The 14488-nt window shown below is 33.4% G+C and overlaps 2 protein-coding genes and 1 non-coding gene across 3 annotated transcripts; 1 reads left to right on the top strand and 2 right to left on the bottom strand.

Annotated features, from left to right (window-relative positions):
• Positions 1-985: 985 nt before the first annotated feature.
• LOC133305874 (uncharacterized) lies at positions 986-1291 on the bottom strand. Its single transcript, XM_061506118.1, has one exon. The coding sequence runs from the start codon at positions 1289-1291 to the stop codon at positions 986-988; it is 306 nt and encodes a 101-aa protein (XP_061362102.1).
• An 8844-nt stretch (positions 1292-10135) lies between these two features.
• On the top strand, positions 10136-12187 carry LOC133305873 (uncharacterized). Its single transcript, XM_061506117.1, has 2 exons — positions 10136-10936; positions 11051-12187. Exons 1-2 carry the CDS (start codon positions 10136-10138, stop codon positions 12185-12187), a joined length of 1938 nt encoding a protein of 645 aa, XP_061362101.1.
• On the bottom strand, positions 10532-10638 carry LOC133305875 (small nucleolar RNA R71). The gene has a single exon (XR_009750818.1). It is a non-coding gene; the product is annotated as a small nucleolar RNA R71 (small nucleolar RNA).
• Positions 12188-14488: the final 2301 nt, after the last annotated feature.

Here is a 14488-nt window from a genome sequence, read left to right on the forward strand (position 1 = left end):
TTCATGCTAGGTTTACCTGGCATTGTGTATTGTGGGACGATTCCACACTCCTTTAGAAAGATCGCAAAGGGCCCTGGACGTTGTTCACCTGATCCATCAGATCTACCATAGTATTCACCACCACGATCAGATCTAATGGCCTTAATTTTCTTGCCTAACTGAAGATCAAATTCAGCTTTAAATTCTTTGAACACATCCAATGATTGTGACTTCTCTCTAATCAAATATAGGTATCTAAATCTTGAATAGTCGTCTATGAATGTGATAAAGTATTGTTGACCATTCCAAGAGGCTATAGGAAATGGTCCACAAATATCCGTATGAATCAATTCTAAGACGTCTGAAGCTCTTTTGGAACCTATTTTCCTTATGTTTGTCGGTTTCCCCTTTATGTATTCAATGCACACCTCAAAATCATCCAGATCAAGGGGTTCAAGAATTCCATCAGTCACAAGCCTCTGAATTCTCTGTTTAGAGATATGACCTAAACGCTTGTGCCATAGAACCAGTACCAACAAACTAAAGTGAGAGTCATACCCTTCTTTTCGCGCCATGCCTTGTATTTGGAACACTCTTTCTTCATGTGTCCAGATTTCTTGCAAAAGAAGCAGGTGAATTCCTGGTCCTGCTTCTTTTGTTTCTTTGGCAAAGCATCCGCATTATCCTTAGCTCTCTTTCTTTTCTTGTCTTGAGAGGTTGATGCCAAGTGAGAACTATCAGTCTTCTCTCGTTGTAACCTCTCTTCCTCTTGCACGCAGTGAGAAATGAGCTCATTAAGAGTCCATTTTTCCTTTTGAGTGTTATAACTCACCACAAATTGACCGTATTGTGTAGGAAGAGAGATAATAACTAAGTACATGAGCAACTCAGAGGGCAGCTCTAACTTTAATGCCTTTAGTTTTCCAGCAAGATTAGACATTTCCATAATGTACTCCCTTATGTTTCCTTTTCCTTTATACCTCATGTTTATGAGTTTGGACAAGGTTTAACCAATTTTAGCCTTTTCATTTCGAGCAAAGTATTGCTCGAGTTCCTTCATAAACAACTTGGCATCAATAGTCTCAACAATCGAGCCCCTAAACGCCTCCGGAATGCAACGTTTCATGATCATCAGACACATGCGATTTGAGCGTTCCCACTTCTCAATTTTATCCGTGTTTGGATTTTCCTGAGTGGAAGTGGATTTCTCAGTCCTTAGCGCATTGTCGAGATCCATGCAGCCGAGAATAATTTTCACATTCTCTTTCCACAGCTTGAAGTTTGCCCCATTAAGCATTGGAAGCATATTCATTTGAGCAACATAATTGGCAGCGGTAGCAGAAACTATACAGAGAACCAAAAAAAAAAATACTAATAACATGTCATATCATATATATTCATACACGATATAGACAAATAATCGGAAGTAAAATGAGTTTATTATAAGATACCTAACACAACATTAATATTTAGTCTGTGGACAAAAATATCAACTTGTAAGTGGTACTCTTAATGTAGTAATCAAACATTGACAATAAGTCATGTCAAATCATAGCCTTCCTGTGGGCCGACTATGAATTACATGGAGAATTCTTGATAATTGTCACATATTTATTACCACAGGTATGTTTGTTACTTGGCCAAATAATAACCTTCCTGTGAGCCGATCACTATCCGCATAAGCAATAAACACACACATGATCACACAACATATGTTATTTGGCCAAACAATAACCTTCCTGTGGGCCGATTATTATTTGCATAAATAAAATATATTTATATGACCAACCTATTTCAAATCAAATTAACCTTTATAAATTTGGCCTCTTTGGCGGCTAACAAATCTATCATATTCAATTTGAAATAGAAACCTTTAGGGATAATAAACACATTTAAAAATAAAATAACAACAATAAAGAAAATTATTCTTTATCAATCCTCAATGTATATACATACATACTATATCATTATACCATTAAAAATAAATACATATTCATTATAAGGCTTAAAAATGATGCACAAACAACGCACATGTAAGCCTTTTCAAATGAAAGCTTGAAAATGATGCATATAATAAATACTTTTTCATTATAAGGCTTAAAAATTAATGCACAATTGACGCACATGTAAGCCTTTTCAAATGAAATCTTGAAAATGATGCATAATATCCAAAAAAATTATATTTAGCTTTTAACAAAGAATATCAAATATAAGGAAAACCCCAAAACCAAAGACCTTAAACATTTGATTTCTTTCAAACCGTAAGTCCAAAATTTTCTAAGAGAATTCATTGTTTATTCAAAAAAAAATTCAAACAACAAAACCTTATCGATTATAAAGCCAAAATTCTTCCAAACATTCCGTTTCACAGATTCAAAATTTAAATAATAAACCCTTATTAAACTGCGAATCCTAGTTTTTTCAAAAAAATGTAGCTTTTGTTCCTAAACCAAAAAATCACCGTCAGGGAACAAAAATAACACTACATAGCTAATACAAAATACATAAGATGGAACCCACGTTCAAAAAATAATAAACTTTATGCCAAAAGATAATAAAGCAAAACTTTTCATGATTCATATATAAAAATCACAAAACTTAATTCACTCATAATTCAATATGACGATGGCTCTGATACCAATTGTTGGAATTTTTAATTCCTTTAAAATTTTTGGTAATAACTATCACCTACAAGCCAAGCTCCATCATACCAAATCATAAAGAAATAAGAACATAAAGGTGGAGGCATACCTGTCTCCATTGCAGCGGAATAACTTTGATCTTGTCTCTTAGGGTTTGTAGTCTTCCTCAGTCAAATCACCCTAAAACCAAATTCCTTAGTGTGCCGTCTCTCTCTTGACGGGGAAGAGAAACTGGGGTTGTTAATTTGACGTCTTGGGGACCATAACACTTATAGTGTTTTTATCTTTATTGTTGGGCCGATAAGCTCCCATTATACCTAGTTGGCCCAACACTGGTATCCACTCATTCAACCCATACTCACTTAGGAATCTATTTGAGAATATTTAACTGATCACTTTAATTTACTCAATATATATAAATAGCACAATATAATTACTAATATAATATGTAACCCACAATGATTATTAGAAAATATAATTTCCTAACATAAGTGAGTAGTTAATACTATAATCATTTATCATTAATTTTAAACTCTACTATTATTTACCATCGTCAGAAACATACTTTGATGGACTGAAGAAAGCAACTCAAAATAAACTAACGATCCACAAATATGAAAATGAATACTAATTGTTTTGCATATACTTTTTTTTTAACTTTGTAATTTCATTTGCTTCAACCAAGGATAGATTAACTACCTTAGATTATTTTTTAAAACTTTGTAATTTCATTTGCTTCAACCAAGGATACATTAACTACCTTAGATTAATTTTTTTAACTTTTTAAATTCATTTTTGAATAAAATATTATGATTAACCTAATTAACCTATGATACAAATAAATAATATTATTTTATCCGAAAATGAATTTACGATGTTAAAAAAGTTAGCCTTATATACCTCTGTAATTAAAGCTGTGAATTTAGGAAGCAACTTGAAGAAAGTAATTAAAGCACCCTGCATTTACTTCTTTGGTAGACTAAAATTGTAATTTATGCCTTGTTGACCAAAATAGAATAACATTTTTCAATAGTATTAAATATCGCCTTAACCTCTTTTGTTACTCATTTTACAAATTCAAACTGAATTTCATTTCCAATAATAAATGATTATTCCATTATTTCACCTTCACCAATTAATTATATTATAATTATAACTTAAAGGATTAATATTTCTGCTATGCAAATGGATGAATTTCACTTTTTTTTCTCACTCTCTTCTTTTTTACAGGGCTTCACCCACTTGCATATATAAATAAAGTTATTTCCTACTCACCAAATTAACATTAAACACATAAATTAATTATTAAAAGGGTCTGACATAAATGCCGATAACCATAGTAGCTCTTCCCCTGGAAAAGATAATAATAATAAAAAATACACGTGGCAGCACATCAACAGGCGCTTAACTTGCTCATATCGTAGGCTAAAATCATTAGACTCATAATTTATGCCTCGTTGACCAAAGTATAATCATATTTTTCAAACTATTAAATATTAGCTAACCCTCATTCAGTATCCATTTTTAAAATCCCAACTATAATGAACCGTAATATTATTAATAATCAAAAAATTACAATTTGATTATGATTTATATAATTCAATAATAAATTAATTACTAGAAGAGGTGAGACACAAATGCTAGGTAACCTTAGAAACGTTAGTCCATTTGTCCTCTCTCACATTTTGAAATAAAAATAAAATAACACATGGAACCTCCTCAAAGAGAGGAGCTGGTTCACTTACCTACACAAGAACATAAAATTAAAGCTCCGAAGCAGAGTTTTAGAGTAATAGTGAAAAGGAGTATAATTAGGAAGACAGTTTTGACTAAATAATTAAAGGGAAAATATACTCTTATGTTGTAGGATAGTGTTTTTCTCTCATACACATACATCGATTTTCGTATTACTTTTTTATCTTTTTCTATAATGAGTGGGTCCCCCACATAATTATCTTTATAGCATGAGAGAGTTCTTTCCTATTGCATGAAATTAATAAAGCCCATAATTAAAACTACCTACATTTTTTTTTTGTAGATAAAACTACATACATTTTGCTCTTGTGCTAGATTGAAATTACTAGACTCAATGATTTATGTTTCGTTGACCAAAATATAATTATGTTTTTCAAAGTATTAAATATCAGCATAGCCTCATTCACTATTCATTTTTCAAATTCAAACAATAATAAATGATTGTAACATTAATTCACCAATTAATTCATTCAATTGTAAATTGTTACTAAGAGGGGTGGTTCATAAAATTAAAGCTGGTTCACTTACCTGCACAAGAACATAAAATTAAAGCTCCGAAGCAGAGTTTTAGAGTAATAGTGAAAAGGAATATAATTAGGAAGCACTTTTGACTAAATAATTAAAGGGAAATACTGCTCTCATTATTTTATTTTTTTGGTGAATATACTGCTCTCATTTTACATGAGGTAGTTATTTCCTTTTCTCTCACTTCGAAAATCGTGCCCCTTCTTTTTTCTTCTTTTTCTTTTTTGTTTTTAAATAGCGGGCTCTATTTGGATTCTCCCTGTAACATGAGAGAACTACTCTCATGTTACATGAGAGTAATATTACCCATAATTAAAACTACCTACATTTTTTTTGTAGATAAAACTACATACATTATGCTCTTGTGCTAGATTGAAATTACTAGACTCAATGATTTATGTTTCGTTGACCAAAATATAATTATGTTTTTCAAAGTATTAAATATCAGCATAGACTCATTCACTAATCAATTTTCAAATTCAAACAATAATAAATGGTTGTAACATTAATTCACCAATTAATTCATTCAATTATAAATTGTTACTAACAGGGATGGGACACAAGTGCTAGCAGCTATAGAAAGTGTTAAGTGTGGGTAGATCGTGACTATTTACCTTATAGGTATGTGTTCAGAGATATCTATGAGAGATATATCATATTAGCCCAAAGCCAATGTACTAATCATTGCGCAATGCAGTGGCGAACCTGTGTGTGTGCAAGTGCACACATAAATTTTTTGGTAAAAAAAAGAATAAAATATATTTTGGGTCATCATAAAAAATTATAGGACTCAATTTAATCTTTTAAAAAAAAAGTTGATTCGTGATCCCTTTAAATGTCAAAATAGACCCATGTTAATCCTTTTTAGGGATTAATGTGGGTCTTTTTGAATTTCAGAGGACCATGATTTTGGTTATCTGAATCTATTTTTGAATTCTGAGGGATCACAAGTAGACTTTTTTTTCCCTAAGAGATTAAATTGAGGCCCATAATTTTTTGTTGAGGACCCAAAATGTTCTATTGTAACAGTTTAGTTGACTTTTGATTACTTTTTTTTATATTAAGTTAAAGTTTTCTTTTCTTTTTTTGTTTATATTCTTTTGTATTTTAATATATTTAAAATTTTCTTTAAATTTTTTTTCTTTATTCTTTTATTCTAAGTGTGCAGACATTAAAAAAAAAATCGAGGTCCGCTATTGGCGCATTGATAATAGACATATAGCCAAAACGTAAGGGTGTGTGCACAGTGTTGGCAGCAATAGAGAATGAGTTCAAAGATATGTACCTGGGGACTTTAGCATTTATTTATTGTGTTTACCTCTATGAACTTGGGCCTTAGATATCTCTATGTTGTTAGCTTTTTAGAGTCACTATTGAGATATAAGTCTCATTCCTTGATCATCTGTTAGTTAGGATATTGTCTGGATAGACCTTAATCCTTTGTTGGATAAGTTGTTAAGAAATGGATCCAGTCCATAACATAAAGGTACAAATTAATGGTGGTAATTCGTGTCAGAAAGTTGTATTCATGCTAGGTTGAGATCTAATACGAACATGAATATGCCAAACTCGAGCAAGATTTTGTAGGTTGACACGAATAAAGATTTCATGTCACACATTTTAACTTGACCATGATTTTGCAGGTTAATACGACTTGACACAAATAACTCGTGAACCTCACATTTATATTTTCTTGAAATTGATGTAACTCGCTTATTACGCTTGTTGACACAATGTGAATAACTTATATAATAAATATTGTTTTAATGTAAATAATTAGTGTAATAAATATTATTTTCATTAATTAATAATAATAGGGGAATGATCCATTTACAAACTTTTTTGAATTTTTTTTACAAATTACACTATGTTCTCCCGGGAGAACATAGTGTAGTTTGTAAACAAAAAAGTTTGTAAATATAACATGTCCCATAATAATAATCAAACAATGACACCGCGTGACACAGATAACTTTCTTGTCAAAGACATAATTAAACACAAAAATTCAAGTCAATGTCACATTTGCGAGTTAACACATTATATGACACAAATTTTTCCATGTTATTTTTTTGCCAACACCAATATGAAACAATGTAAATGCGAATAAACTCAAGTACGAAAATCCCATGTCGTATTTATATTTTCATATTGTGCCATCCAGTGGCGGACTCAGGATATTTTCCTATAAGGGGCAAAAAATCAAATATTTCTTCTTTTCTTATGATGAAATAATCACGTAAATTTAAAAGGTAGGGAGAGTAAACCCCTATGTTGCACCAACACCGACACAGGACATAAAATATGACACGACAAGATACTCTGACACGATAATTCTAAAAAATGATAGATTTCGACACGTTACAACACGTTTTAATAATAAATAATATTTTTAATTTATGTAGTGTATATTATATTTAATATTCAATAATTTAACAAAAAATTGAAACTAAACTTATAATACCTGTCAATTTTGCAAAGAAACATAAGATGTGACTATTTACTATTATATTTTTAAATTGAAAATCTATTATACACTCTAGTGAGATTTATTCGGTGTCCACTTTTAAATTTTATTATATTAATTTGATAAAATGTTAAGAGCATGCCAGAATGTCGGAGAGTGTTGGGGAGTGTCAGACACAACACTAAGGTTTTTTGAAGTGTTGGTACAACATAGATAAACCTGACTGATAAGCCTCCCAATTCAGGGAATGAAGCTCTTGGCATGCCAGTGGTCTTTAGAAGATTGTCAACAATAATCAACATATATAATGCACACCAAGATAGTGTCAATGACATTAGGCCACATATAGATACAACAGAAGCTCTGAAAACAAGTTGAATAATCTCTTCATGATTTCGTATACTTTGCTGATATTTGACAGCGCATAAAGGAGTAAAGCAATAAGTAACAAACAGTATATGAAATTATATATATCATCTGAAAGAACAAACTTTCAAATTTCGATGTCTTACTGATAAACCTTTGGTTTACTATGTTTTTAGGCTAAATCATATGAGGAATATGCAGTAGATTGCATGGAATTCAAGGTTTTACAACATATAAGTCAGAAAATAGGAATTTGAGCTAACGTTTTGATTTTCTTTGCATTTTGGAGGTAAAAACCACACTTATTGGTGCTAAAAAGTGATGAAGAAATCATGACAAAGAGTTGCAGCTCAAGATGAACCAAAGGAAGCCAAAATATTACAAGTCAAAGGCCAGAATAGAACGCTCGAGCGCACAGAATGGACGCTCGAGCGCGTTCAGGCAGGGAAAACAGCCAAATTGAGCAATCCAGGACGCTCAAGCGCACAAATGCACGCTCAAGCGCACAAATGCACGCTCAAGCGCCCAAGATCACACAAATCCACCATCGAGGAGCGCGCTCGAGCGCACAAGTGGACGCTCGAGTGCGTGAAGGCAGGCAGAATCCAGTAATTCATGCTCAAGAGGACGCTCAAGCGCCCAATAGCGCGCTTGAGTGCCCTAACACGCACCAGTCAGCCAATATTTAATGAGACTTAAGAGATTTGCCACAGGATATAGATTTGTACTATTTCTTGAATGAAGAGGAAACAAATCAGTCTTGATTTATCAACTGATAGATATCCCTGGGAAGATTTGAAGAGGGATCGTAACAAAGATTCGAAGCTCAATCCGTCACCCAATCTAAAAGATCTTAAATAAGAAAAGGAAGCAATTAAATATTTTATTGCAAATTTGATAGGGATTCATGAGAAGATTGGATGGAGGATTAGGAGATATGGCTTCAATGGTTATAATTAGGGAGCTGAGGGTCAAGGAAAATAGACTTTTACACTGGAACAATTCCAGAGAATTACACAAAGACTTGAGGGAGGAATCCTGTTGCGGAGCGTTGGAGCACTGAGGAACCAGGTCAACATCACACCAATGGAGGCTAAGGGTTCTCTTTTCTTTATTATTGCTTTTGAATTCAGTATGCTAGGCTAAACTTTTATGTAGTTAAGGGTAGATGAAACCCAAATGAATCTTTATGTTTATGAATTAAATTGTGTCTGAATTCTTTTCTTTTTATATTTGAATAAATTTATCTGTCTTTAATGCTTTCTATGAATTTGCTCTTTATAGATTGATTTAGGGGAATTGTATGACAATAGGGATGTTGGTGCATGAACCCTGACTTGGTAAATTTATCACAATCCTTGTGATCTAGGGATAGACATAGGGAAATTGTGCAATCTTTAAATTCTTGATCTTAATGCATGTTTTCTTGGGGAATAATCGGGAAACTAGAGTTCTTTCAAGATCATATAGATTTAGGGTAACAAGGAATTGAGCTCTAATTAACTTAGACAGAATTGATTGGCATTATATTAAGAACAGATTCTTGGCAATTTAATTCATTGCATATAGAGGAGATTGGGGGAAGTCGAAACCTTAACTACGCTTGTTTTACATTCGTAATCAACCATCATCCTTTCAATTGTTTCTTTTTAATTCTGAATTTTCTTAAATTGCATGTTGTTGCTTGTTTTTTAATTTTAAATTCCTCAATTACAATTCTCTCAAATCCAATTCTTGATTGTCCAACTAAAACGCGATTAGGGAACTAGTGCTTGAAAATTCGATCTTCGTGGGAACGATCTTGTACTCCGATACACTTTATTACTTTACGACCAGTGCACTTGTCGAGTCGTAACAAGTTTTTGGTGCCATTGCCGGGGATTGAATCCTTCAACATTAGAAGTAACTAAAAACTATCTAGATTGGACTTTTTATTTTTCTGCAATTTAAATTTTGTGTATATTTTATTCTATTTTCTTCTATTTTATTTTTTTTATTTTTTTATTTTTTTTATTTTTTACTTTTTTTTATTTCTAATTTTTTATTTCTAATTTTGTTTATTTTTTTTTGTTTATTTTTAATTTTATTTTATTTTTTTTAATTTTTAAATTTATTAAATTTTTACTTTTTAAATTTTTAACTTTTAACTTTTTTTATTTTTAATTTTTTTGCGTAATTCTTCTTTTTCTACATTATATTATTTTATTTTTAAATTTTCTATTTTCTGCATTTTCTGCACATCTTTTCAATCTTAGTTTATGCGAGGTATTGTTAACCTACGATTCTTGTAGTTTTTGATCCTAAGATAGAAAAGACAGAAAGAAAACTCAGAAAGAGCGCAAAAGAAAGAAAAGAAAAAGAAGCAAAGGAAGTATCAAGCTCGACGGAACCAGAGGAGGAAACCATGGCAGAGAATAATCGACTCCCACCTATTCCAAGGACGTTGGGAGATTACATGACCCCAGCTCGAGTTCCGCAGATGGCAAACATTGTTAGACCAAACGTGGATGCTAACAACTATGAGCTCAAGCTGGCACTGCTGCAATTAATTCAAAAAGAACAGTTTGTCGGAGGAAGCACAGAAGACCCCTACAGTCATCTAGAGAATTTCTTGCTCTACTGTGACACCTTGAAGATGAATGGAGTCTCACGTGACGCCATCTTGCTCAAACTCTTCCCATGCTCACTAAAGGAAGAAGCAAGAGGGTGGTTGTTGTCACTGCCTCAAGGAAGCATCACCAACTGGGATGGATTGGCGACCAAGTTCTTGGTTATATTCTTCTCAGCTTCAAAGATGGCAAGGATCAAAGCAGATATCACTTCTTTTGAACAAAAAGAAAGTGAATCCTTGTACGAGGCATGGGAAAGGTTCAAGGGACTGCTCAGGAAGTGTCCACAACATGGCTTTGAAGCTTGGGAGAAAGGACGGATTTTCTTCCAAGGAATGACGCCTAGTACAAGAACCTTGGTGAATGCTGCATCAGGAGGATCATTGAAAACAAAAACTCCAGAGGAAGCACTAGAATTGTTGGAATCTTTAGCCTCTCAGGAGTTCGACAATGCTCCAGTCACACAAAGGAGAACGGGGATCATGAAGCTTGACGGCTTTGATGCAATATTGGCCCAGAATGAACAAATACTTCAAATGAATAAGAAACAACAAGCACAATTAGATGCTCTTACAAAGCAATTTGCTAATTCTCAAGTTTCTTCTGTTAATAATTATCAAATTACTTGTGGTATTTATGCAGGTACTCATGCTACAGAAGAATGTGATTTGATGAGAGCACCTGAAACTGCTGAAGTAAACGGACTCTAGTATGATCAGAAGAACCAGAATGATCCGTGGAGGAACCAGTTTGGGAATAACTACAATCAAGGGTGGAAGAATCAGAATCAGCATCCAGGATTCAGTTACAAATCCAACCATCAGCTCAACCCTCCCCTTCCAGTGCAACCACATCCCCCACAACAAAGTAACACCTCAGAGTGGGAGAAAGCCTTCACACAACTCTCTAAGACCACTTCAGACGATATTCAAGGTGCAAATTCTTTCAGGGAGGATACATCTACATTCATGCAAGAGACCAGATCAGCACTCTGGAATCAAGAAGCTTCCATAAGAAATATGGAAACCCAAATTGGCCAGTTGTCAAGGCAATTTGCTAAGAGAGCCAAGGGTACCTTCCCAGGAGACACTGTCATTAATCCTAGAGAGCACTGCAATGCAATTACCACAAGAAGTGGGATAGTGATTCAGCCTATAAATAAGCAACCTGAAGAAAAAAAGAGAGATGTGGAGGCATCAGTTGAAGAAGAGAATAAAGAAAAGGCAAAGGATACTATTGAAGTTGACAAGAGCAATCCTGAAAAAATTGAAAGGAAATTATTTAAGTGGGAGAAGAAGAAAGCTTTAGAAAGGCAAGACAAATCCTTAGATCTCTCCCCATATGCTCGAATCCCTTATCCTCAGAGATTAAAGAAAGAGATTCAGAAGCAGCAACATTCAAAGTTTGTAGACATATTCAGGAGGTTGCAGATCAACATTCCTTTTGCCAAAGCTTTACAGAACATGCCCAACTATGCAAGGTTCATGAAGGATCTGTTATCAAGGAAGCGTAAGTTGCGGGAATGTGAGACGATAAATCTGACAGAGGAATGTAATGCTATCATCCAAAAAAAGTTACCTACCAAAGTCAAGGATCCAGGGAGCTTCAGCATTCCATGCACTATGGGAAAAGTGGAAGTGGATAACGTCTTATGTGATCTTGGAGCTAGCATCAATGTCATGCCACTCTCCATGATGAAAAAGCTGGGGATTACTGAAGTGAAGCCCACAAGAACAATAGTGCAACTGGCTGACCGCTCTTCAAAGCAAGCTTACGACATCATTGAAGATATATTGGTTAAGGTTGACAAGTTCATATTCATGTTGATTTTGTCATCCTTGATATAGAGGAAGATGTCACAATTCCAATGATCTTCGGAAGACCATTCTTGGCAACTTCAGGAGCGCTGATTGATGTACTTAAAGGTGAATTGATCTTACGGGTAGACGGAGAACAAGTAGTATTCAAGTTCTTTGACAAAGAAGTTTCCCCACATATAGCTCAACCGAAAGATCAAGTCTTCTATATTGGTGAAAGGAAAGGTGAAGAAGAACACAATGAGGAGTGTTCTCAAGAAAGTAAGCCAAAAGTTAAGATAGAGAAGCCCAATAGCAAAGGAAAGCATATAAATACCAAATTCAAAGTTCTGGAGGTTACTTTATCTCACTAATATGCACAAGAGCACTATGGGAGGACACAATTTCTGAATGATGGAGCTTGGTCATCACCAAGCTCATGCTTTGAACCCCCATGAAAATCAGGTACGTCAGGCTCGTGACGTTAAACAAGCGCTAATGGGTAGGCAAACCCACATTTTACTGTTTTATTTTAATTTCACGGCTTTAGTTATTTTTACTTTGAATTAAATAAAGAAAAAAAATACAAAAAGATAGGAGAAGGTGTTGAGACTAATAGCTATCATTGAGTGAATTTTACAGGTGAAGAAAAAGGAACAAACAACAAAAGAGCGACTGGTTGTTTTTATTTCTCAACGCATTTTATTTTTAGATTTAAATCTGTTGCTGAGGACATCAACATTTAAATCAGGGAATGGGAAACGCGCAATTCATCTAAGCATAATTGAGTAAGCCGGTGAAATTTCATGAGCATACACAGAATATTCGACTAAAACAGGGAACTATCTCAAATCCTTTCTCCTTTTCTTTAGCTTAATTTTTTTAATTGAATTTTTAATATTTAGTTTGTTTTGAAAAAACTCAAGCCATTGTTTTTGTGAAAATTAAAAAAAAATTCTCAGTGCAAATAAATGGAAAAATGGTAGAATATTTGATCAGTGATCTGATTCAGAGCATGATGATGCACCTTTTTAATTTTCGTAATGAGCATCAATGTAATGATTTTAATGATTCATTAAATATTCTCTTTAGTGATGAAATTTTTAAGATAAAGAATAGGAAAAGTGACTATGCATTTATAGCCGTGAGGTTTTGAGCCCATACAGAAATTTTTTATTGAGTGTGCATCCCACTGTATGAAAGACTCTAGAACTTGCTTTGTTTCTTGCTTGAATTGGTATGTGATATATTTTATGGATATGATTGAGGCATTTTCTTTCTTTAAACTAGATGGCCAAATAGCTAACCTTTGCCGACATTCCTTAGTTAAACCCCTTTGAGCCTAGGCCTGTTTATTCTTTGAAAACCTATGAAGATGAATAAGCCACTTTCCATATAAATCCTCACCTTATTTGAGATTAAATTTCAGATTTGAATTGAGGAAAATATGTTAATTAATTGATTACATAAATTGTGAAGTACTGGAGTACAGGGAAGAAAGGAAAAAGCTAAGGAAGTAAGGTTGGTTAGAATGAAAAAGAAACAAACAAAGAAAAGGAAAATTTCTCAGAAAGATGAAAAGAAAAGAAGTGAAAAGAAAAAAGAAAACTTGTTCTGAGAAAAGAGAACGACAAACAAGAGAAAAGTTCAAAAGAAAAAGAAGAAGAATTGACCAAAAAGAAGGAGAAAGTTGTTTACAAATTGTTAAATGGTTGCATCTATTCTTCTTTGAATCTGGATTTTAATCTTGGAACTCATTCTCTAAATTTTTCCTTTCTTTAGCCAGGCCAAGTTATAACCCTAAGCAAGACCTCTTGATCTGTTGGATATGTCACAATAACTGTAGAGAGCGAGAATATAATCAAGCCTATGGTAGTGTTGATTCAGTGGGATACGAGTGAAACACCAACCCTCTAAACAGTTGAGTGTGAGTGAATTGAATTCCTAGTGAGGGAGTGTTTCAGGAAATTTTCCTTATTCTTGATCTTAAGAAATTTTGTTACAGCTTTTAACTGATGAATTATGAATGTTGTTGATTGATGTATCATTCCTTAGAATTTGAATGCTCTGTAATCATGTCTCTGATAAATCCTTCCTGTCAAATTCCATGCTATTGAGGATTCCTACTCCCTATTCCCTTAGTTTATTCTGATTGATTGCTGAGGACAACAATATTCAAATCTGGAAATGTTTGATAAACCTTTGGTTTACCATATTTTTAGGCTGAATTATATGAGGAATATGCAATAGATTGCATGGAATTCAAGGTTTTACAACATAAAAGTCAAAAAAATAGGAATTCGAGCTAACGTTTTGATTTTCTATGCATTTTGGAGGTAAAAACCACACTTA

The sequence above is a fragment of the Gastrolobium bilobum genome, unplaced genomic scaffold (genome assembly GCF_033153095.1).
Source record: "Gastrolobium bilobum isolate Gb01-03AN ecotype WA unplaced genomic scaffold, APGP_CSIRO_Gbil_v1 utg16265, whole genome shotgun sequence".
Taxonomy (NCBI): Eukaryota; Viridiplantae; Streptophyta; class Magnoliopsida; order Fabales; family Fabaceae; genus Gastrolobium; species Gastrolobium bilobum.

What these genes read in the sequence shown, in the direction of transcription:
- LOC133305874 (XM_061506118.1), bottom strand. Translation starts at nt 1,291, where the DNA reads ATGAATATGCTTCCAATGCTTAATGGGGCAAACTTCAAGCTGTGGAAA.
- LOC133305873 (XM_061506117.1), top strand. Translation starts at nt 10,136, where the DNA reads ATGGCAGAGAATAATCGACTCCCACCTATTCCAAGGACGTTGGGAGAT. An exon ending in AGCAATTTGCTAATTCTCAA is followed by an intron (nt 10,937 to 11,050) that starts GTTTCTTCTGTT and finishes AACGGACTCTAG; the next exon opens with TATGATCAGAAGAACCAGAA.